General features: G+C 43.5%; 1 protein-coding gene across 8 annotated transcripts in view; it reads right to left on the reverse strand.

The window, feature by feature from the left end:
- Positions 1-368: 368 nt before the first annotated feature.
- mark2b (MAP/microtubule affinity-regulating kinase 2b) overlaps positions 369-25,239 on the reverse strand; it is a 50,411-nt gene continuing 25,540 nt past the window's right edge. Inside the window, exons 5-21 of one of the 8 annotated variants that reach the window (XM_076881904.1) lie at positions 25,161-25,226; positions 24,702-24,772; positions 24,379-24,435; positions 22,468-22,704; positions 21,202-21,321; positions 20,190-20,292; positions 19,887-19,999; positions 19,571-19,645; positions 19,284-19,341; positions 18,815-18,966; positions 17,372-17,466; positions 12,038-12,085; positions 10,247-10,513; positions 7,942-7,968; positions 4,658-4,696; positions 3,836-3,942; positions 369-3,153 (exon numbers count right to left, since the gene is read on the reverse strand). In XM_076881904.1, coding sequence (XP_076738019.1) covers positions 2,804-3,153; positions 3,836-3,942; positions 4,658-4,696; positions 7,942-7,968; positions 10,247-10,513; positions 12,038-12,085; positions 17,372-17,466; positions 18,815-18,966; positions 19,284-19,341; positions 19,571-19,645; positions 19,887-19,999; positions 20,190-20,292; positions 21,202-21,321; positions 22,468-22,704; positions 24,379-24,435; positions 24,702-24,772; positions 25,161-25,226 — 1,985 coding nt within the window. In that variant the 3' untranslated portion in view covers positions 369-2,803. Of the gene's footprint in view, positions 3,154-3,835; positions 3,943-4,657; positions 4,697-7,941; positions 7,969-10,246; positions 10,514-12,037; positions 12,086-13,844; positions 13,992-17,371; positions 17,467-18,814; positions 18,967-19,283; positions 19,342-19,570; positions 19,646-19,886; positions 20,000-20,189; positions 20,293-21,201; positions 21,322-22,467; positions 22,705-24,378; positions 24,436-24,701; positions 24,773-25,160; positions 25,227-25,239 lie in introns of all 8 variants that reach the window. The other 7 variants (XM_004554320.5, XM_004554321.5, XM_004554323.5 and 4 more) reach the window with 7 other exon arrangements.

Below are 25,239 nucleotides of genomic sequence, written 5' to 3' on the forward strand. Positions count from 1 at the left end.
AACCCTGTTTAGTTCTAACAGGTTGGATCACCTGCATTCATCACATGCAGGGCTGCAGACACCAGCCTGCTGAGCTTGACCTCTGTGACTTTCTGCAGAACGAGAAAGAAAACAAAGCATATTCTGATAAATATGCAAACTTGAACTTCAAAGCTTTCATAAAAATCATAATGAAAACCAAGATTCAGTCACGTTGGGAAGAGCCGAAAGAGAAAGAAGAAAAAAAAAAAAAAGGTCTCACTCCTGTACAACATCCACTTGCCCAAGTTTGAACACAAACATCTGCTCAGGTGATGTGACATAGATTCACAGCGGCTACTACACTAAACCTCAACTGCTGCTCATATAATGGATTTTCAGAGTCCGGCTATCATTATATCATTGTTTTTATTACTATCATTGTAATTTTTCATCATTTTGTCTTTGCACAAAAAAAAAGAAAAGAAACAAAAAAACAAAACAAATAATACATTTTTCAGGAGTTGATCACCCCCTCCCAACCCCCCAAAAAACCCACCACTACAGTTACAGTTCGCTCAAAACACATTTAAATCAATGTAAATTACAGCAATGTAAAACGAAATAATGTCAAATAAAATCAACCCTGAAAGAGATAATATAACAGCAACAGCCAGAATAATTAGAATCCAATACCCAGCACCTTAATACAATGATCAACGTTTTAAAAGGAAAATCTGACGTATTAAAAACTGAAAGAACTAAAACAATAAAATTAAAATAAAAAAATAAAACGACAGTGTGTCATTGTGAGAGAAAGAAGGAAAAGTGTTCAGTTAGGTACAACCAGCTGACGGGCACCAGCCTTACTCCGACCCCTGCGTCTGTCCGTGCGTGTGTGTGTGTGTCTCTCTGTGTGTGGTTTCTTTTTCTGCACTGACAAAACCGGAGCATCAAACGCAACGAGAAAACGAGTTAAAGGAAGTGACTTCTTCTGCTTGTGGTTTCGAGGGTGAACGTGTGCTCTGAGAAGTCTTTCCTGCTTTTTTTTTTTCTTCCTTTTTCCTCTCTCTGCTCCAAACTACTCTGGACCAACGAGTCCTTTATATATATAAAAAAAGAAAACGAATTAAAATAAAATAAAAGGCCAAAAACGAACGAGCAGTAGTCGTCAACACCACCACCATCAACATCATTAAATACATCGACATGTCCTGCACCGGAGAGGAGGAGGGGGGCTGGGTTTGTCCGTGTGTTGAAGGTGCGCTTATACTTTGGGAGGGGGGGGGGGGGGGGGGGGGGGAGACAAAAAAAAAAAACTTTAAAAAAAGGCAGCGATGATGTGATCTGACAGTGAGCCTTCACTGCGCCCCAAATCTGTACAAACTCGACGACACAAAAATATATTATCAAATCAAAAGTAGAAGAAAATAATTCACCATTCTTCGTCAATGTCGTCCTTAATCGTTTTTGTTGCTTTTTAGTTTTTCCAGTGATCTCTTACAACAGTCTCGCACACATACCAACAACCACGACTTGTGTGTCTGCTCTTTGGGAACACTGGGCTGGGGCGGGGGGCGTATAAATGCGTCGGTACTGGGTTGACATTCTGGATATGAAGGCGTGATGCCAACCAAGAGGTACCAAAGAAAACCACAGGAAACCAGAAATCATCTGAGCGTTTATGTGCTGACAAATGGCAATGAAAACAAACGCCCAGATTTGATTCTTCAAAAGAAAGGCAACTTTAAAATGAAAAGAAAAATTCCATCATCATCAGTCCTCCCCTCTAATAAGATGCTGATCTTTTTCCAGTGCACAACTCTTTAAAAGCCGATAAAGAAATTCAGTTTAAAAAAAACAAAACAGAACTAAAAGTACGGACTTACAAAGCTGCAGCCCGCAGGATCAACTGACCTCCTCGGACGTGACTGTGTGAAAGATTTAAAAAAAAAAAAAAAAAACATAATGGGGGGAGAAAGGGAGTGAAAAGGTGAGAAGATGGATGTGCTTGTGCTGACTTCAGTCTGAAGGCGGAGGAAGAGACAGCGAAGAGTGTGTGAGGGCAGGAGGGAGGTGGATGGATTAGATTTTTCTGTGTGTGTGTGTGTGTGGTGTCCTTTAATCTTTAACAGCAGAGTTTGTCCATCCAAAATCCGTGTGTGTGTGTGTGTGTGTGTGTGTGTGTGTTCTGGCTCAGGCTCTAGTCCACTCAGGTTTGGAGGAGAATCAGAGCAAAACTTCTTTTTGAGTTTTCCAGCAAAATAAGGCTCCACGATCCATTCTGAACTTTCTGTCAATCATTCAGAGCAAAGATCCCCCCCCCACTGCATCCCTCTGTTTGCTTTGATCTCCCATCCACCCGCCTGACCCCACCCCACCCCACCCTGTCCCGTTCTGGCATCAGAACCGTGCAGAGAAAACGGAATAAATAGCAGGAAGAAATGATAGGAGTGGTCAAAGTGTGCCTCCTAAAAAACAGAGAAGAAGAAGATCGGACATGCAGAAGAGTGGAACGTCTAAGTAGAACGTGACAGAAACCCCTCACCCTACAGGGGGGTGGAGAAGAAGAAGACCGGCCTGTAAGTTCTTCACAACTCAGAGGAATTCGGCTCCGGTTCTCTAATCCGAGCGCCTCGGGGAACTTATGGAACAAACTTCTAAGGAAAAAAAAAAGTTTTCTAGTCTCAGAACTGGCAGCCCGACGTCAGACCTGACGTAACAATCGTGTCGTTTTTAAAGTGATCCCACCCCTTAGCTTACGTCCTAACCCAACCTACAGCATCATCACTCCTCTCGCCCTCATCCTTCACCCTTGCATCTCTTCTTCGCTGCTCCTCTGCGCTCACAGTTTGAGCTCGTTGGCGATCTTTGAGGCAATGTTCTTGAAGGCGATGGACGTGCCCGAGATCCGCTTGAAGCGCACACCGTTCAGGGAGAGTCGCGGCAGCTTGCACACCTCCATTTCCCACTGGACGAAGTCGTCGTGCGCCGGTTTCCCGGACATGCACAGCAGCATGTAGCGCTCGCGCAGCTCGTACTCGCAGCTGTTGGAGTCGAGCACCTTGCGGATCTCGCGCATCATCTCCGTGGGCTCCATGGACGACGTGGTCTTCATGGACCAGGTGAAGCGCAGCGAGCGCGGCTTGACAGGGTCCTTCTGGCTGGAGATGGCGGGAGGGGTGCCAGTGCCACCTGGAAGAGTGGAGAAGAAGAACAGTGAGAGGAGAAAGCAATAATGTCTAATTTAAAACCTCACTAACCCTGGAGAACCCATGGGGTCAAATTTGACCCCATGGGTTCTCCAGGGTTAAGACGATTGTCTACAAAGAAATGCTGACCTCAACAGCACCAGAGGTGGATTTAGTGTGCCTGAATGAGGAAACTTTAAAATCCTGGAGATGATCAATTTTCAGGAAATGTAGCAACTTATCGAGTCTGCCATATCTGATCTCAACAGCGCTCTCTAGTGGCCAAAAGTAGAGTTTCTCTTATAGCCCGTTTCCACGAGTACCTACTCAGCTTGTCTGGACTCTGTTTTTAGGGTTTTCCATTAAGTGGTAGCACCTGGTACCAGGTACTTTAGTTCCTGCTCGATCAGGGTTCCAAGCAAGCCGAGTTGATCTGAAAATGTGATGTAAACAGAGAGCATGCCGCCGATTGGCCACTCAATGGCATCACTCTGAGTCATGAGCTTGTCTCCTCCAGAAATATCAAACCTGCCGTTTTTTAACCTTTGCAAAAAGGGAAGCGGCAGCAGAAAAAACACCACCCTGGTATACTATCGCCTAGATGTCCTCCATTGCTGTGTGGTGTGTCTGTCACATATAAAATGACCAAAACTGAGTTGAGAAGAGTCAAATTGTCATGAACCCACCAGTGTTTCCAGATCCTGGAGACGAGTTGTTCTCATCGTTGTTAGAAGAGGAGGACAAACCACCGGACGTCTTCTCGGACTTGTCTACAGTACTGGTCAGCACAGGCCTGTGTGGAGCGATGGGAGGGTGGAGGAGGAGGAGATAGTGCGAGAGAGGAGGAAAGATAAAAGGGAAAAGAGAGGCCAGAGGGACAGATGGGGGAGGGGCAAGAGGGGTGGAGAAAAGGAAGGAAGGGGAGAAGGCAGGAAAAGGAGGGAGGATGGGCATAAGCAAAGAGAGAAAATGAGGATAAAAGTGTGAGAAATCAGAATTATTTAAAGAGCAGAGACAAAAAGGTGGAAGGAGGAGGAATGCAGAGGAAGGAAATAATGAGGATTGTGGAAATGAATGAAGACAAAAAGAAAAATTTGAGCACCCCTGTGTGCGTTTGTGCACGCGACTCGCCGGGCAGCACGCGGGTCGATCAGGCCCGAGTGCGCGTTTGCGTTTCGGGTGTGCGAGCGCACAAACGCACATCGGGGGCGCTTGGATTCTGATTTTCCCTTCACACACAGGCACCACCATGCAGCATCACCCTCCGCACCATCACTCTCAGTCTCTAAGATGCTACCATTCACCTCTCATCTCCCATCCCCTGATTGGTTAAACCGTTACCACCATCACCAACTAATTACACATCCACAGCTCGCCCCTCACCCCGGCCCCCACCATTCACAACAAGCTCAGATCATCTACTCATTGCTTCCACTCTACTGATTGGCAGGCGATTCGGTAGCGTCTGGGAGGTTTGTGGGAGGTTTTTTGTTTGTTCTGTATCTCACCTGCTCCCCTCATCATCACCCTCTCCCTCATATGGACCCCTCGAAAAAAAAAAAAAAAATCAACACAAGTTTAGTCTTTATATTTTTTTAAGGGCTTATGGCAACAAGTGGGCTCGTACACAGACAGGAAACCAGCTGGCTGAACACAGTCACGCCGCTCACCATGCCCGCCTCAACCTTCCAAGCCAACCACTTCAAGTGTGTGCCAAATATTGAATTCCACTCCAACTGCCTAAAAGGACTCCACAGCCCACAATGCATTGCTGTTGCAGGTGTTCCAGGTAATACCAGTCCACTGTGAGCAAACACTATCATAGTACCACCACTCAGTGGAATTTAACAAGTTCAATTCAGCTTATCTAAACAACGCCAAATCAAAACAGCAGTTGCCAATATAAATAGTTGTATAATGTAAGGCACAGACCCTACAATAAGACAGAAATCCCCAACAGTCAGACAGTGGGAAGGAAAAACTCCCTTTTAACAGGAAGGAACATGTGGAAGAACCTCGCTCATGTAGGGGAAGCCATCTGCTGCTGCCAACATTAACATGTATTTACTAACACTAAAAAAAACAACAACCCAACGACAACAAAAGATTCAATGCGTCACTATGGACTTGTTCAACCTGTTTTAATGTTAGAAAACTCTACCTAGAAAACACCCAAAGTTATAAGGTGGAATTTAAGGAACTGGTTCAACTCGCTCTGGGATGGATGAGAAAATGTTTGAGTCGAAATAAATTAAGAATGAAGCGAGTCCGAATGAAATAGCTAGACACAAATGGAACGGCTCACTGTGGACCAGAAAGGGGGTAATTTGAAGAGTATGGAACAGCACGGACTTTCACAGAATGGAACGGTGGGGTAACTGGTGTAACACTTTGGAGTGGAGTGGAATCCAACAAACATGGAAAGTTAGGAACACATCATGAAGTGGAACTGTTTAGATCCCAAACGGAATGGTTTGGAAGAGAATGGTCGGCATGGTGAGGGCGAGTCCTGTTGCTAGGAGGAGGTTAGGAGCATTAATAATCCCAGCACTGCGTTAAAACCTGTATTAGTAACACTTGATCTACACGAAAGCTGTTTACCTCTCTCTCTCTCACACACACACACACGAACACACACTCCCTGTAAACAACACATGAACTTGCAGCCCATCTAACATTCGACATATGCACACGCATCCTCTCTCACACCTGCAAACAACAACGAACGCACACAAACGAGACTAAAGCAAGAAAAGCAGACGACAAACAGAAAAACACAGACAACAGCCAAACACGTGCAGACGATGCCTGGAAAGTGACACAAACATGGAAAAAATTCAACACATGATTTGCAATTCAGTTTGTTTCGGACAAAGACAAAATTCTTGTTTTACATTATTGAAAAGAAAATGGGGGGGTGGGGAAGAATGACCAGAAACACCATGTCAAATACCTTCTGCAAAAGAAGCCATGGTTAAAAATATAGCACAGTGGAAATGACGAGGAGGAGCGTGGGGTGTGGGGAGACCCCAAACAAACTGTAGATGAGGAATTCTGTAACAATGTAAAGTCATTGTGCCATTTTGCATCCCATTGCCATTTAACTTGATATGAAGGGATGCAAAATGGCTCCCAGAGTAGGAACACCGTGACCGTGATCAGTCTTTTGTTTTCCCGTGGAAGGGAAAACAAAAGACTGATCAGATGATTCATTGATTTTAAATACAGCTTACTCAGTCCCAACATACAGGTATGATAATCACTGGAAATATGTGACTACTATTTAGTCATGTGTTTAGCAGTGGCTTTAGATTTCACCCTATAGTTAGACATTTTCTACTATTACATTTTCAATTTGAAATATTTTTAGAGTCACTAAACAGCTTAGAGAAAACACAGCTATAATAATTTCACCGTGATAATAAAGTAACAGCTTTAAGCCAGCAGGTGGAGCAATGGTCCACTCTAAGACCTGCTGGTTAAAATCATCCAACACACTAATCAGGAGACATGTCCAGTCTGGTTGTGTACATACAGAAATGTAAAATGTGTCAACACGTGTCTTTCATTTAGACTAAATATGTAGATGGACATGGAAATAAGGTGTGTGTTTTTATCTTAATGTACACACACAGACACAATGAGCTCAGTGTGTCTGTGTGCGTACATGTGAAACAAATGTAATTGTGTTTATATATTCACAGCATTAAAAAAAAACAAAAAACAAACAGCTTCTTTTCCAGCCACTGTAGGTCAAAGCCATCCACTTGTGTTTCTGCTGCTGTTAGAGAGCCAGTGCTACAGTGAGAACAGAGCAATGAATGAGTGGAAAGAGTGCAGCCTCCAGGAAATAGTGCAGCCCCGTCCCTCCTGGGCCCTCTCCTCCTCCTCTCTGACTTCGTCCACAACTACAACCGTATGCTGACTTATTCCAAGCTACCTCCCCACTGGGATCTAACAACAGGACACCTTTAGCCTGCGTGGCTAAGGCAATTCAGATTACGGAGGCCAAACTAATGAAAGCAGGAAGGTGAAATGGGTGATGGTTTGGTTAGCTGGGGTAATGGTTAGCCACACTTTAAAGAGACTACTGGTTCTATTGCTGTGCTTCTGTTATTTCTACACCGAGTTATTTATTGTAAACCGTGGTCAGCGACATGACACGTTTTAGTATTGCCTCACTAGTTTTACATTTTACTATGATCCAGAGTAATAACATGACTGGCACCTCAAGCGATGAACGGGTTAAATGAGGGAATGGATGAGTTTGATGATGGATTTGTCATGACCTAAATCTGGGACTCTACAGGGAGATGCAAGCTCACACACAATCTAACTGGAAAACAAATGTGGGGTGAGGATGAAGTAGAGGTGGGCGGGAGGGACGATGGAGGGACGAAGAGGAAGATGAGTGAGGTGTTAATGTGCCACGTGATGATGGAGTGAGTGAGTTAAGTGAGTGGATGGCTGGGTGAGGGAGGGGAGTTAGTAAAATGAAATACATTTTTAAAAAGAGAAAGAAAATGGACCAAAACACAGCACTCAAAATCAGAAGGCTCAAAAAACAAAGGGGCCAAACCACAGAGAAACAAAAAAAACAACAACGAAAAGGTGAAAAGATAAAGGCTCAAGGCACAAAAGGAAGATCTCAACAAAAAGCTGCACGAAACACCAAAAGGGGAGGAAGTATTTATATATATATATGCATATATATATGTAAAATATATATAAAGAAGAGACGTGTGTTTATATAAATCAAGGGGTTATATTTAACGTTGGGGATGTTGCCTACCTTCTCGGAAACCTGAACGAGAGATTTCTACAAAAACAAAAGAGGGATAAAGAAAGAGAAAAAAAACGTATGTGTAAAACGCATATATCAATGACGTTCTTGTAAAAGACAAAGCTGCCCTCTGAGGAGCCAACTTCAACAGAAAAAAGAAAAATCAGTCCAGACTCACTTGGGATTGAAACGGCAAACAACACCACAGTTAACACAAAGAGAAGAAGGACAACAACAACAACAAAAAGAAGAAGTTACTGCACTGCTGTCGACGTGCAATCTGAACGTGTTTAGATGTACCCTTTATTGGTGTGAATGTGTGAACAAAAACACCTCAGAGGGATTTAACGGGCTCTCTCTGAACACACTCCCCTCCCTTACACAAAGATGTCCGGGATGATCCTGAAAAGAAGCGTTTGTGAGGTGAAAAGTTCAAATGTGATAAAACTTTAAAAAGAAAGAGAGAAGGCGAGAGAACGGCTGCTATAAAAAACACAAATCACACATGTACAAATGACAAAAAGAAAAGCAGACGTTAAGCAACAACTTTTATCTCCTTTAACACAGACAAACCATCGCTCTCCAGACCAGGGACCTTATATGATACGGTAACAAAACACACAGATTTACCGTGTGTGTGTGTGTGTGTGTGTGTGTGTGTGTGTGCGCGCGCGCGTGTGCGAGAGAGAGACAGAGAGACTGGTCAAAATGTACAAATGCAACACAATCTGTCTGCCTGCTGTGCTACAGGCACATAACTGTCTGTGTGTGTGTGAGCATGTGTATCAAGGTGTCCCCAGTAGCGGTATTTATAGTTGAGGGAAAAGTGATATCTCCGGAGTAACCATGGATACTGTCGCCACGGAGCTACAGTATCTCTGAGTGGGAGGCCTGGAGAGTGGCTGTGCCTGTACCCTACACACAGACAGACTCTACACCATGCACGTAGGCTACACATATGATCATTTTTTAAGCAGACAAAAACAACTAAAAATACAAGCAAACATATTCCCTCCTCATGCACACACACACACACACACACACACACACACACACACACACACGCAGGATAAAAGAACAAAAAAACCTTATATGGTGGCTGTGGCACATTGCTCACTTGGAACTTTTCTCACTTTTGTCAGAGGTTTTCACTTCCTGTCCTGAGCACCTCTCATTCTAGCATTTGTTCTCACTGTGAGGTAGCTACATTAAAAACTCCTCTTATTAAGTATATGATATCTTAAATGTAACATCTTGATCAACTTTGCCGAGTGTAAAACAACCTGCAGGCCATGCATCTAAAATCAACTGTGTTCATGTGGTTTACGGTAGTTCACTGGAATGAGTCAGTCAACAAATCTTCTAAGACCAATAAAACCAATAATAAATCCACTAAAATCTGCATTATTTACTCAGAATGCTATTCTTCTTCCTATATGACAAACACTGACAGTGCAGTTCATTTGGAGTCAGGTCCAAAGTCCACATACGCAGACCTGCTGCTGGAAATGCTAAAGTAGGAAACATGCGTGAATACCCATCAAAACAACACTTTAGATCACATTAGCCTCATTATTTGATTACTTAAACATTTTTTAACATCAGCAACATCGAATTCTCCTGAAACTAAAACTTATTTATTTGACAAATGTAAAAATCAGTATCCTGTATTTACCCAGCAGAGTTAGACAGCCAGGAAAAGTTCACTTTACTTCCAGAGAAAGTTATAAATATCGAAATAAACAGTGCTGGCTTTTATTACAATCAGGTACCCTGATCAGCGGCTTCACTGCTGCAACCTGCACTACAAGACTGAGATGAAAACTAGGCCAGACTGGAACCACAACCAAAATTACTCCTCCGTCACCACTGCTCCAAGCAAAATTATAGAGGACGCACAGCTGTTCCCTTCCTCTCCCTTTCTGCTCTGAGCACAGTTACAGATCAGCGCGTGGTTAGTGACAGACGAGACCAGCCCCTTTAAAAAAGTACTCAGTGATGATACGGCCACAGAGTACAATGTTCCTCGGAGAACATCAAAATGACTTGTAATGGAAACTTAGTCATTTTCTGGTTCAAGCTGAAACCTCATAGACTTTAAACTGCACTGGTAACTGGATAATAAAGAGACTAGCTGTTATCACAACTGCTTTGCATTTACCAAACTCCACGCTTCCTCCTTCTACCACACGTCCTCTCCTGTACTTCAGGTTTTTCGACTTCCTTCCTTCCTTCCTTCCTCTCTAACGCTACAGAATCAAACATCAACTAACCAGTGTTTACTTTTTGTGTGCGGCTTACGCCCGTTACTCACTTGCGTACAAACTTGGATGTGAACTTGCTGAAAATCCCCGTGGCGCCATGTGTTCTTCGGGCCTGGCTGTTGCCATGCGACAGTGATGGAGAAGCAGGCCCGCCGGGGTAGGCGGAGCCATGCTGGTCCCGGGCACTACGCTGCTGACCTGCGTGGAACGTGCTGCGGATGCCCACCCCTCTGGAGAAATTGGTACGGTCTGACACGGCGGCGCTGCTGATGTTGTGGGCAGAAGGCGAGGCGCCGGGTGCCCGCTGCGCCGGGGCACTACAGGAGAGAAGGTGGAAAGACAAGAAGGAGAAAAAGAGAAGGAAGGATGGTAAAGAAAAGGCGACACAGAGGAAGGACAGCGGAGAAGTGGTCATGAGGAGGAGGAAAGAAGTGCGAAATGTTTTTTGTGAGCAAGAAAAGGTTTGAAGGTGCGATAAGTAAAGAGGTGGGAACGAGGAGGTGAAAATGAAAAAGAATGGTGATGGATATGGGACAGGAGACAACAGAAGAGAGGAGATAAAGGAAACGCGGAAAGAGAAGGATGAAGGAGACGAAAGTGAAGTGTGGGAGGTGATGCAGGAGGAGAGAAAAGGGATGAAGAGAGAGGATTGCAGTGGAGAAGTGTGGGACAGGAACATAAAATTAGTCCAACAGTTAAAGATTAAAAATCACCTTCTGATGTGCTGTTAACTTCAGCGCAAGGTCGTGTTTCATCTAATCCCTCAAGTCAGTATTTAGAGCCACATGAGGTCAGTGGCCCGTGCACATGCACGCACACAGACACACACACACGAGAACGCTTTTAGCTCAGTGACTGGTTGCAGTCACTGAGCTAAAAGGCTGGATTTGCTTTGTAGGAATGTGCATCTTCCATGACAGTGTGTGGCTGCGGCACGCCTGTAGCAGATGGCAACAAACAAGCACAAATGCATGCACACACACACACACACACACACACACACACACACACACACACACACAGATAAACACCAACACAGAAGAGCAGCAATACAAAAATGAACACTTATTGGCAATGTAGCAAGTCCGCTCGGACGCTTCAGGTACCCATCTTAACAGTTGCCTACCAGCTGAAAGTTGTTGCCAGTAACTGGTATGATCACAGTCTAGCTCGAATGATTGCTGAGCTCTTATGAGAGCAGGTGGTGCTGATCAAAAATGCAGTTTCTCAAGTGCAACAGAAACCAAAGGGTTCTGCACAATCCCACTGACAGCTTCAAAATCAAGAAAAAAGACCAAAGAAGGGGCTCCATTCAAAGCACCAGTGAGACGAGCGAAAAACAGCTCGAGGGTGTCCTTTAATTTGATGTAGATGTGATCATGCTGTCCAGTAGATCAAAGGTATCCAACACACACACACACACACACACACACACACACACACACACACACAGATGCAAATTCAAGGAGAGAAAAGCTGGATGAGGCAGATTAGTAGGGACCAGTATCCAGTGTTTTAGTTGAAGATGATAAACTTAATCAGACTGGTTAATATTTCTGATTGGTTTCAACCTATTTTCCTTCTCATTGCACATTAAGTGAAGTAGTGGAGAAAAGGCTTATTCTAAGGTGGTTCAGGGTCATATTGTAGTCTGCTCCTACCCTATATACGTTTCAGCACCAACCTGCTTCATGGCAGTACTGTTATGAACACGTCACTCAGAAAGATTTCAGACTAGATGTATCAAACAGGAATGGATGTGAGTTAAGGGTACAGATTATGTTCTGGAAAAAAGGTGCCTAATCATCACTCAGGGTACAGTCTACGTGTTGAAGCGGTACCTTCTCTCCAGCGTTCCCAACCAGGTTCTGAACAGCCCAAGCTGACTGCTGAACGACGCATGCAACAGAACAAGACTTCAACATAGAGCAGACAAAACCACATACAGCCAAAAAGGGCCACCTTAACACGTGCATGGGTGGAATCAGTCAGACATTTAGCAGTCGTCTTTTTTTGTTTTAAAAAAGGGTCGAAAGCTATCAGAAAAATGGCTGGAGGGTCTGCAGACTGAAGTTAAGGTAGCTGAGGGACACATGCAGTCCTTCCACCTTGTTCTGTGAGACACGGCTGTCTGAACTAAAGCCCAAAAATGTTAAAGTAGCCCGTGAAACAAACACTGTGAAGCAGGGGAGCTAGCCAGCAGAGCAACATATACAGACAAACACACAGATGGCAAATACACACAGGCATTTCACACACATATGACCAGTAGGATCCTCGGGTCATTACTCCATTTCACTGACTCACAGAAACAATGTCAGAGCACAGTTAATGCTTAATAGATGAAAATGGGGTTTTCCCAGGCAAATTCATAACTGAAGGAGGATTACACATATCAGAAGGAGACTGTATGAGGGGAAAATCTTCCTCAAAGAGCCTTTGGGAACAAAACACTGAGGCTGGGAAACCTTAAAGGTGGATAAATTCCCACAAACAGCTGAAAAGCATTTCTACCAGCCGGGGAAAACCCTCATCAACAAACACAATGTGTGCCATAATATCAAATCGGGGACAAAGGGAAAATACCTATAGAGGACATGCAACAGATAACACAAAGGTGTTTTCACATAAACAGAAAGTAACACAGCTACATCTGTAATTTGTCTGGTTCTCCCCAGAGCAACTGCACATTCTTTTACTTCCTCTAAATGACACAACGCAGGGATTGTCCGCTCCTTCAGCTTTTCTATTTCATACGCTGGACTGAGAAAATAGATGTAGGATTATCAAACCAAGATTCTTATGCAATCTATTAAGGCTTCTGAGAATAGAGACATAATTCTTGTTAGTCCGCAGATGGTTTATGCTGCGAGGAAACAAAAACAAGTAGAAAAACAGCTCTGGCCTGTCAGAGGTACAGGACAGCTTAAAAAAATCAAAATAAAAAAAATGAACCTGCTCATCTTGTTCTCAAATCCTGCCTGCTCAGTTATGTCTCCACTGATAGATGAGAGCTTTGAATGTGAGTGACTGGCCAAAGACGAGCTATGTCAACATCTCCACAATTGTGCAGCTTTTCTGAGCTCCGCGATGTACTTCCTGGCCGTTGCTAAGTAACTGGTGAGCCTATGATTGCAAGCCTTAGAAATGTTGACCATCTCACTATGGTGATGTTATAGTGGAGAATGTATACATGCCGACAGTGCATATCACAGCAAGAATAGCAGCAGCAGAGCCTCACTTATGGCAGTGTTACTTAGTGTGTTTGCTGCTGCACGTTTCTTCACAGTTCTGCTTCGTCATGGGGGGAATAATTGTTACCATGAAGTTATACAGTGACCGTAAGCTTTATGCAGGATATCCATCATAAGAAAAAGAGGATTTTTTTCTGATTACTGTACACTTTACTGTTTTGTGATGTTTGGTCCTGTAATCAGCTGCATTTTTTTTTAGAAGCTTTTAATCAATTCTGCATTTAGTGTAGATGAGCAGGTGTAACACAATCTGAGGACCTTTCTTGGGATAAATCACTTTATCCCATCTTCATCTCTTCTTTTTCTTTTGTGTCCATTGCAGGAAAGATGATGATCTGAGCAGAGAGGTGTGTGTGTGTGTGTGAGAAAGACAAAAAGAGTGTGAGAGACTTGCCTGGGCCGTGGTGCGTGCAGGTCAGAGGGGCATGGATGATTGGAGGAGGACAGGGACTTGTGGTGGCGGGGACGCGAGGATGAGGAGGAGGAGGAGAGGACGGCAGCGGCTGAGGCAGTGGAGGCGCGGGAACCCGGAGTGTTTAGGCTGAGAGGAAGGACGGGGAGGAAGAGGAGGAGGAGGAGTGCCCCGCCCAACACAGACACACACACACACACACACACACACGTATATGCAAACACACCCACAAACGTGAGTAAGACAGGCACGCCAAACAGAGACACAATCAAACATCCACCCCAAAAAAAAACAAACAAAAACAAAACACAAGCACACCGGGCGGGGTTTGTGTGTAGGTGGGCAGGGAGGTGAAGTGGAGTATGGTTAGAAGCAGCACTTATCATACACTGTAAGGGGGGGGGGGGGGGAGGAGGGAGGAGGGAGAGAAGAGCAGAGAAAACAGGACACAAGAGGAAGAACAGAGGAAGTAGAAACAAAGAGCGACAGAAAACGCGCGCGCGCACACGCACACACACACACACACAGGAACAAAGGAGGAGGGCCAGTGCGTTGCTGTGAACATTGCTTCATTGTGAAACCTCATTCAAAAGGCTGCCTGTCCCTTTAACTTTACATATAAAAATGTACGTGACACAGAGGGCAGAGCACAGGAGACCAGCTTCTTATCTCTCACACACAGCACAGCAAAAAGTCAAATTATGTGGATAAAGTCAATAAACACAGTAAAAACAAAGTTTTGCCTATAAATTAAAGAGATAAATAAAACAACCATCCGTGCCTTCATTTCGGTATAAAATCTGCCAGATCTTCCCTCCATGACAACACGAGGCTTTAGTGTAATGTAGCTTCTATCTTTAGCGCAATGCCCCAAAGTCCGTTCTGACCACCTGCACTCGTGCATCTGTGAGTTCAACACAGACGTCAAACTGGCACCGAGAAGGCATCAGCCTGACAAAACCTCTGAACAGAGCGTTCAGCAGAGATCGGCCAAATTTCCCTTACGTGTATACATCACTGGGGAAAAACGAAAAACACACTCGAAAGCTCGACATCCTTTATGTACACAGTAAAATAACAAACAATATTTTTCCTGTTAAGTTCCCCCGTCAGTGGATAAATGTGCTTTGTTGCCTCTTTTAAGACAAATTTGCTTCGTTACATTTTCAAAATAAATACTACTGATAGAAGCAAAATGTGCTATATTAAGTCAATTCTGACAACAAACTGTTTCCTTTGCAAACAGTCATGCCAAAAATGCAGATTCCAGCAAATGACACGTTAACAAGTTTAGTTTCTTACAGTAAACCAGCTGGGTAGGAGATCAGAGCTTGCAGTTCCTGACTTACCACTTTCACATACCTCCTCAAATGTAAACAATCCAAACTTTTTCCATCTATTTTATCACCTACAAAGTTGCACAACTGACATTTCTTAAGAATTACTTAAGAAAAGAAACAAACAAAAACAAACAAACAAAATGCTGAGTTCCTCTTTGAACCCTCTGCTAATCAGGAGGCTGCTACAGCCTACAAAGCTCTGCACATTACCGACGGCGTTAACTTGACCTTATCCACATGCACAAGAGAAAAAACACACACACACACACACACACACACACACACACACACACACACACACACACACACACAGAGTGTAAGGGACAGCGGAGAGTGGTACCGTGGAGAGACAAGAGATATCAAGAGAGTGTGGAAGAATGAACACAGAGAAAGAGGGACATTTACACAGAAAACAAGCACACAGCTGAGAGAAACACAGGGATTAGCATGGCTGGTGATGGAAAATATTAACTGGATAACCCAGTGTGTAGTGAGTGTGAGCGTGTATGACTCGTGTTGAAATTTGTGCATGCCCAGCCGCCTCTCTGCATGTGAGTGGATGTATTTGTGCATATGTAAGCCTATTAGGAGGTGAACGCGAGGACCATATAGTGCTACTAAGAGTTAATATTCCATCACAAGTCTCTAATCTCCTTAGAGAGAGGGGAGGAAAAGAAAGAAATAAGAAGAAAGATTAATATAAGGACAAGAAGAGGGGGGGAAAAGGAAGCTCGAATAAAGCAAAGGAAGGAGGTGCCAAGAAAATGTGAGCGACTCCAGAGGGAGGCTCAGCAGCAGATAAAAGAAGCCAAATTAAGGAAATTAGAAAAGGACAGAAAGGGGGGGTGGTGTGGGTAGGGTATAACAAGTATAAAAGCCCAAACTTCAAAGCATTAGTGATGATCAAATAAAGTAACTTTAAAATCAAAGCAGATGACAACCACTGAGTTAGCAGAGCCTACCACAGTTAACAGACCCACAGTACTAAAAAAGCAATGCTGTCTCAAATGACCGTTTCCAACAGTGAACGCAGAGGAGACTTGATTTTACAGCCTCTACTTGGATTCAACTGAATCTGCCATACTGTAGGTGGTGCGCCACGTTGGGAACAATGGGGTCATTTGAGACGGACACATGAACAGGTAAACAAAGCAGTATGAACCATGACCATGAATGCTGCGTCCTAGTAGGGATTATGGTTTGGTTTTATGTTTAATGCTCATGAAAAAGCCCACAAAGCACATGGCTGGGTTAAGCATGAGTGATGTGCGTATAGCTGTATGCGGGGACGTGTTATGAGCTGCTTGACACCAGAAGTTAGCACGCGCAGAACCGTCAGAGGGCAACAAGATTTGGACCGTTCTTTTAAAAACCGAAAGGGGATCCAGGATGAGAGGAGAGCCGGGAGGATGAATCACACGCAGAAAGTTTAAAATGAGAAATTAGAAAGTGGAAAATAGGGGGAATACTCCATAAAACTCCACAGTAGCTCGTTCCAGTGAACAAGGAGGGGGGAAAAAGATGGAAGCTTGACTTAAGGCTAAAGAAAATCAATTATTTAACTTAAATGCTGCTTTTAGCCATCTGTGATTTTATAGGATTAATGTCACTTCTGCACCTTCTTTTACCTGGGTGCAGCATGGGTGTGACACCTGAAGGGACTCTGGAGGGACTGGAGGTGTCACACTTCTATTGTGCGTTTTTATAGCGTTTGAAGATCGCGTACGTAAACCTGCACACTTGGATGCTTCCACGTCAGGGCTTTCTCCCGGCCTCCATCAGGCCATCACGAGTAATCTGTAATCTTCTGGAGGTTTGGCCTAAATTCCCGAGAGAGAGCCCGATTTCCATGTCCAGCAGAGCTCACCCCACCCTGGGGGAAGGCTGCGGGCCTCCCTGAGCCAGCTGGCAGAGCTCTGGAGAGTACCAGCCAAGGTCTGGGATTCAGTCACTGAGACAGCTGTGGGGCTGCTTCATTCACAAACCATGGTGAGTGTGTGTTTGTATTATGCGTATATGAGTGAAGACGCGGCGCTGCCTCAAAGCAACTAGTTGGGCTTTGAATGACGAGAAAGAGTGCCTGTGAGAACGCCTGAGTGGCTGCGTTTGCCCTTGTCTTCTCTCATTTGTAATTCTGTGTGTGTATTTAGTGTGCGTGCGTTTGCGTACCTGTCTTTGCCGTTCTGAATGCTCTGGTCGAGAGTGGCTCTGTCGGTCAGAGGAGAATTCCGACTGCGGCCGGTACCGGTGGACAGGATGCTATTCTGAAAAGGAGGAGCATCAAAATAGAAATGTTAGAAAAAAGGGACAAAGGTTTGATTAAGGGTTGATGACCCCACCAAGGTATCCAGGGAACAGCCTTTCAGCAAACTTCTAAATGGAAAAAGGACAAGCAGCTTAAACAACCTAATATGAATGAAAAACCGCCGTAATTAGCGCTCAAGAGAATTTCCCGGATCAAATTAATTTTCATGCACCCTCGTCCAAATTATCTGTGAATGACACAAGAAAAAAAAACCCAATTCATTTTCACCTTGACATGTTGAATAGTCATTTGAAACCTCTCCACTCCCACGTGTGCACTTTCCATGAGAATGACAGTTAAGCTCTGCTTGAGGTTGGGCAGAGCTATAATACATGTCTGTTATGTCACCAAAGCCCATAGATAAATGATTAATAAATGTCTAAAGGCGTGTCGAGCTGACAGGTGCAACAAACCTCAAGAGAGAAGTCCATCGAGCAAAGTTTCTAAACACCCACACAGTCCTACCAAGAGGTCTGTCCAGGGGCTTTAAACCAAAACGGGTGGACATGAAATTTCCTAAAATATTTTTCATATGCACACTCGACCTTTACAGTTACGTTTTAGTTTAATGGTAGGCGTCAAATACAGATCCCTGTCAGGCACTTCCTGTGTCAGATGTTAAGGTTATAAGACTCCCTCAGGGTTCTGCCAATTGATGCCAACTGAGCAGATGAGAGCAGGTGACTGCACTTAAGGCATGTGACACGTGCTTATGTCATTAAATGAACGAAGCTGTAACCAATGCGGGCGGATGTGCTGTGGAATGCATGTTCTCTTTGTTCAGGGTTGTGTGAGTAACCGGAAAGACGAGCTTCTGAGCTCTCGTTCTCGGAGGCCTGAGCCCGGCACAAGGCTGTGAAACATCGAGTTCTTCATCAGGTTTGTGGACGCTGCTCTCATCCCCGGTGAGACGTTTTGGGTGTACATAACTTAAAGATAAAGGCCTTATCTAACCATCTTCTAATGTAGAAGCAACTACATAGCACGGCAGTGTAACAGCTTCACACCCGCACAGTTTCACTTTCGCAGAGCAGTTAAGATGTTCATAGTTTAAAAGCCACTTGTTTTTATTTAGTTTGATAATTAACTAGGAATTATTTTGATCTTTGGACCACAGCATGTGAGTAATTATGGCTGATGACAGCATACACTAAAGGGCAAAAATTACAGCTCTGCAGACGCAGCAGTTACTTGTGCGCATGTTTGGGAATTTGTGTGTGTACCAAGCGATGACGCAAATACAACCCTTTGTGTTTTTGATACGGCTTAAATGCAAATATATCAGCAGCATGGGTATTAGGTCTCACGGTGGAGGGTGTGCCACTCTTCTTGCGGTCGGACGAGGCCAGAGGACTGGCCGGCACCTTGGTGGTGGAGCTGCCTGATGAACCCTTCCTCCCAGAATCCTCCCCTGCTGACCGGTTGTCTGTCTGACCTCCCCTTTTGGAGTAGGAGGAGCCTGAAAAGAAAAAAAAAAAAAAAAAAAAAGGAAGACAGTGCGTCAGACCAGCACTTAATAGGCTTGAACCTTGGACCTTTCTTCTGCTTTGCCTGCTGGTTTGTCACTTCCTTTTTTACTTTAATCAATCAAGAAGCAGTCATAGCAAGCCCTCTACTCATGCACTCACTCTTCTACTTCCTTCGCTTAACCTTCGCTTCCTTCTTAACCTTTATTCCAGCCTAAATCTTATCCTCGTCTTGATCTTCCATGTCTACAACACAACTACAACTATGTCTCCAGTGTTCCCGTTCCCCTTCAACACACACCAATCTCACCCTGGTCGGTGGTTCGGCGGTTCTGAGGCTTCTGGTTGGATGACACGCTGCGCTGTACCTTAAAGAGAGAAAAGATACACAAAAGGTCAGAGCAGCATTTAACATGCTTAAATACACAATGGGATAGTTTAATGTAGAAGCCATGACCTATGTGTATGATTAAGAACCTCAAACATCAAGAGCTTTTGCTACATGTGTGTGGTCAAGTCAGTGTATCTGTGTCGCTTGCTGGAGTTGGGGAAACCTCATTAAGCGCTAGCTGAAGACATTATGTGTTCTCATTATACCTTATGAAGCGGGGGGGGAGCATTTATGTTGCTTACATCACTTCCCGGCCGAGGTTTGATGCCACCTTCATCAAGCTGAGGGAAAAACCAAAACAGATGTCTTAATACAAGAGAGAAAGAAACTGGTATAGGTCACGTAAACAGAAAGGACTAAAAAAAAAAAAAAAAACCATATACATATTATTAAAAAGAAGATATATAAAGATAGAGTCACTTCTTCATAAAGGACAGCTCAGCTCTGACAAACAGTACCTTGCATAGTTATTATGACTCTGGTATTACAGGGTGAAGCATGATTTAAAAAAACCTGAGTAACCTCAGAGTTCCTATAGTCCAGAAGCAGGTATGTGGCCATCACGTCGTTGTACTTCTGGTTCACCAGCGAGTCCTGGATCTCCTCCTGAGAGAATCCCATCTGCAGCATGATGTCTGCACATACAGTAAAACCATGTTATAAATAGAACGGTGAGCTGACACCAACTTTATATAACTCCTAAAGATTAAAAAAGAAGACGAAGAGAAAGAGAGAATGTATACAGGCTTAGGTGTTGCTGTGTGTGATGAAGAAAAGGGGGTTTAGAGAGTCATCTTTTTTTCTTTTTTTTTTTTTCTTGCCTACCTGTCCTCCTGGGGTCCTTATAATCTGGCTGAGGTTCGATGTAGGGTTTGAGTTCCTCTTCCTCATAGCCCACATTCATCCACCGGTCTCTCATTATCTGCTGCTGGTAGAAAGCCAAACAAACAGATAAAGGGAGGCATGAGTTGGCAAAAAGGACAAATGGGCAGAAAGGAGTGTGGGGAAGGATGAAAGATGAACAGAGTAGTAGTAGTTCACCCATACTTTTCTCCTGGGAAACTAACGGTGTCACAATTCAGATACTACACTGACAGAAGCATTTAGACTTTAAGGATGAAGCCCACAATATCGCTCATACGCTGCAGAGTCCACGATGATGAAAATGGACATTATATAAAGACTGTATGTCTGATAAAAGCTGAGCGCAATCACAGCAGGGTTCAGTTAAGAGTTATTGATCCACTGGCTTCTTAAAGCAGAATAGACTGTACGTTCATTGTTTGAGCGAGATGCACTTTGCCGATTGAAACAAGTGCGTACAATCTTAAGTGGGTTTAAACGAACAGGCACATGACTCATTTTTAAAAACATTAAACTGAATTTATGGGGTTGTTTTAGCATGACCAATCAAGGATCGGGAATAACTACATACGCTGACAAAACCTACAACCTGACAAGCCAATGCAAGCAGCAACACTTCCCCCCTCCCTGTCACCTTAGTAATATTTTTCATCCGAGCAAGTTACCTTCCATCCACATTCAGCACAACCAAATTAAATTACTCTTAACAGGTATTTACTAAGTCTTTAAAAAGCACTTTGCACCTCAGCAACAAACTCACATATGGCTGATGAAGCAAGTCTAACTTTACAGTCTTATACGGGCTGTAAACACCATTCTTAGCAACGAGCTACATTCAAAACATCTGTAGGACTCACGCAGTTACATATAGGTAGCTGAAATGATCGTTTCATTCACAAGGAAACAAATGCAGTAACTGAATTAAAGGCATTTTGTGACGTGTGTGTGCGTGTGGCACTGCTGTGCGTTATACCTCGAGGCTGCCTCTTTTTGAAGGGTTCAGGATGAGGAACTTTTTGAGCAGGTTCTCACAGTCAGTGGACATATAGAAAGGAATCCTGTATTTACCACGTAGCACGCGCTCTCTCAGTTCCTGGAGATGGACAGGTATATGAAGAGTCAACAGTAAGCGCAAACAATCAGCAATTTTAAACACAAACACACACACAGCTTTTCTTTGAAAATAAATTTGGGCAAAGCAAAGCAACTAAACATCCAAAGGTTTATGTAAAGATTAAACACTTTATGATGCGAGTGAAGAGGAAATCTCATCAGTATTCTCCTACCTCAATCAGATATGGCTCCACATAGCCAAGCTAAACATTATCTATGCTTACAAATGAATTACAGTTTTATTAAACAGGAACCATATTCATATAAGCTGGTTAGCATTTCAAAAAGCTCTGATTCAATCAGAGCTGCAGCACAGGACGTGGGTGATATAAGCATTAAATGAAATTCACTGACTTGTGGGTATTTCTTTAGCTTTAATACGAGAACGCACTTCCAGTTCCCAGGCACAGAGTACCATCGCAATTTAACTTTTTTTTTTTTTTTTTTTTTTTTTAAAATCACCACCGTTCAGCTCATTTATCAACTTTCATGTGCTCAGACACGGAGCAGGTTAATGCACGTAGTAACGCTTGTTAACTCAGCTGTAATGAATGTGCTTATTCTGTCAAGCACTGCATTTTCATAAAACTCAATAGGAGGTAGAGCAAAAGGCATGCTCAGTAAGCCTAGATTATATTTCTCTGGCATTTTAATATCAATACCATCACATTCAATGTCATATCGCCCACCCAAAATGTGTCTGCACTTCCAGAATGACTCATGTGGGTACTGACTGAATGCACAGTGTGATAGGTGGTGTGAATGATTGGTAGCAAAAGCAGTTCAGGAAACATTAAATCTCTCTTTAAACACCGAACACATATCATCAACGAATGCAAATTTGGAAAGTCAATACAGGCAGAGAGATAATAACTTTCACCCATTCTAGAGTTCAATTTCTGCATTCTGCAGGAAGAGGGAACAGAAACCAGCATGACAAATACTACAACCACCCACAGAATACAGACTTCCACTTATGTAATGCGTACACACACACACACACACACACACACACACACACACACACACACACACACACACACACACACACACACACACACACACACACACACACACACACACACACACACACACACACACACACACACACACTCATCCTTCCGACCTTGAGGTTTTGTCCATCGAAGGGCAGCGAGCCGCTGACCAGTGTGTAGAGGATCACTCCGAGGCTCCAGACATCTACCTCAGGCCCGTCGTACTTCTTGCCCTGGAAGAGCTCTGGAGCTGCGTAGGGCGGGGAGCCACAGAACGTGTCCAGCTTGTTCCCCAGAGTAAATTCATTACTGAAGCCAAAGTCGGCTATTTTGATGTTCATGTCTGCGTCCAGCAGCAAGTTCTCTGCCTGCAGACAAACGGCGAGGAGAGAGGTCAGAAGAAGGGGCATTTACTATGTTCAAAATACAGGAGCGCAAATAAAGAGGAGGAAAGAAACCACGCCATACCAAATGTGCCAAAAAATGAAAAACACTTAAGATCTGCTTTGTGGGCTCATCAGATCAGAGGCACAAAAAGTATAAATCTGAGCTGCTGACAAAGTGGAATTAAGAAACTGACTAGCTTGGGATCAAATGTAACATGATCTGACATGCAAATGGCTTTGTAGGTAGCACATTCATGGTACAGATGGATTTCTAAAACACTTTTCTTTGGGTTAAAATAAACAGCTGTGTGGGAAAGAGAGCTTTCACAGGAATCGTCTGTGCCGTTCAAGCAGCGCACAATGGGTAAACGTGAGAGACCACAGTTTTTCCCTGCGTGTTTGTATCTTTAAGCTTGAAGTGAACCAGTGAGCAAGGAGGCTGGGGTTGCCTAGCAACAGGTCCGCTCTCCTTTTCACTTGCTCTGAATACTTTGCAGCTTCTGTGCGTTTGAGTGTGTGAGAGTGTGCATGCACACATTAAATACAATACTGACATCATCTCTAACCTCTGAGCTAAAAAAAAATAAATTAAAAAAAAGGAAGATCACAGGTTTTTAATGATTTGTTGTTGATATTAATCACCTATTAGTCATCCACATCAACCTTATTATCTCTCATGAAAAGAAGCAGAGATACAGTAGAGCATGACATCAACGATACAGTATTCATTTATTTTTATTTTTTTAAGTCTTGGCACTCAAATGGGGTCATTTTAGTCTCCGTGTGAAAATGCACACTCATCAAAATTTGCTCTCACTGTAAGACCAAACAGCAGCCCTGAAAAATGAAGCCATGGCATTAGTGCCTAAACCTGCAGTTCATCTTGTGGCCACTTGAGGCTGGCTCTAAAAGTAGGTCAATCTAAGTATGAGGGTCTAAGATCAACATGTTTACAACCTTGCCAACCAATTTCCTTATGGCCAAATATGGGTGATACCAGCAGGTCTACAGCCACCCTTTTGGAGCACTTCTTAGAAATAAGCCTGTGCTCGATTTTTATTTTATTTTACAACCCTCAGATCAACAGTGATTGTGTTAATGTGAAGGAAGGCAAGCGTTATGATAATCCTTCTGTCTCAACCAGAAACGGCTTACTTCTAAGCCTGCCTTTTATTGTGTGTGTGTGTGTTTTAAATGACAACCATTAGTAACTGTTATCCGTAGGAAATCCAACCTTGCTAAAAGCTGCTAAAATTTCATTAAAAACCCAAAATAGACTAGAAACAACTTTGAAATAGGAGGTTTCTGTCCCACTAATCATGATAATGTGTTGACTACAGGTCTGTCTGGTGGGACAATAAGAGGATTTACAACTTTGAATAATACTATGAACCAAACTGACCCAGAGGCCTTGGATCTGTGTGTGCATAATGTGCGCTTTGGTTTTTGGGATAATCTAAGATGAGCTGGCAGAAAGGAAAATACATGTTTGCGTTTAACAGACTTTGTGAATATCGTCTGGGTGACTCGTTTGCAGAGGTGGGATTTCAGCTCAAAGAGCCAATTGTATGAAGATTAAATGTGGAGGTGAGGAGAGGGGAGGAGGTTGCTTTGACACCAACTCTAATTCAATAATGCCTTCGAGTGTGTTCTCACCTTGAGGTCTCTGTGTACTATACACTTCTGATGGCAATACTGCACAGCTGACACAATCTGGAGAGTGACAAAGTGAGCGAGAGAGAGGGAACGGGGAGAAGCAGGGGAGAGGAGGGATGACAGGATGGAGAGGTTCAAACAGTGAGCTCTTCATTAGGAGTTCATCCAAAAAGCAATTTCGGGATAGAGCTAGTGATGCAAGACTTAGTACAAACTGTACACTCTTAATATCAGTCCAAACTGGCTTGAAACATACGACGCTTACAAAGTTGGACTAGTTTCTGTGAAAGGAGGGGGAAAAAGCCGTTTTCAACCCAACACACCTGTCTGAATTTGGCACGGGCTTCCTTCTCCTTCATCCTGCCATGAGCCACCAAGTAATCAAAGACCTCTCCTGGGAGACGACAGAAAGAGGAGGAGAGCAGATTTAGTGCTGGAACTGGATACCTGCCTCCAGAATAAAGGGTCAGGAGTACTGAACTGAACGTTGTCGTTTAGGAGTTTATTACTGATACTCTGTTTTATTACAGACTTGACTTATAATGATACAACAGCAGTACCAAAATAAATAAATAAAAATCTGGTCATCACATTGACTCAATAACATAAATAGATTATTATAACAACATTTACAGTGGCATTCTTTTTCAGCAAATGTATCAATAATAAAGCTCTTTGCAAATGATCCTGCTTATAAAGGTCTTTATTTTTTTCCTTTACTTATGGTCTATCACAGAATGACAACTTTTAGGGGGAATCATTTCACAGTGACATGCACTTACCTCCACTAGCGTACTCCATTACCAGGTACAAAGTCTTCTCTGTTTCTATCACCTCAAAGAGCTTGACTGCAGGTGGAAA

The sequence above is a fragment of the Maylandia zebra genome, linkage group LG3 (assembly GCF_041146795.1).
Source record: "Maylandia zebra isolate NMK-2024a linkage group LG3, Mzebra_GT3a, whole genome shotgun sequence".
Classification (NCBI taxonomy): domain Eukaryota; kingdom Metazoa; phylum Chordata; class Actinopteri; order Cichliformes; family Cichlidae; genus Maylandia; species Maylandia zebra.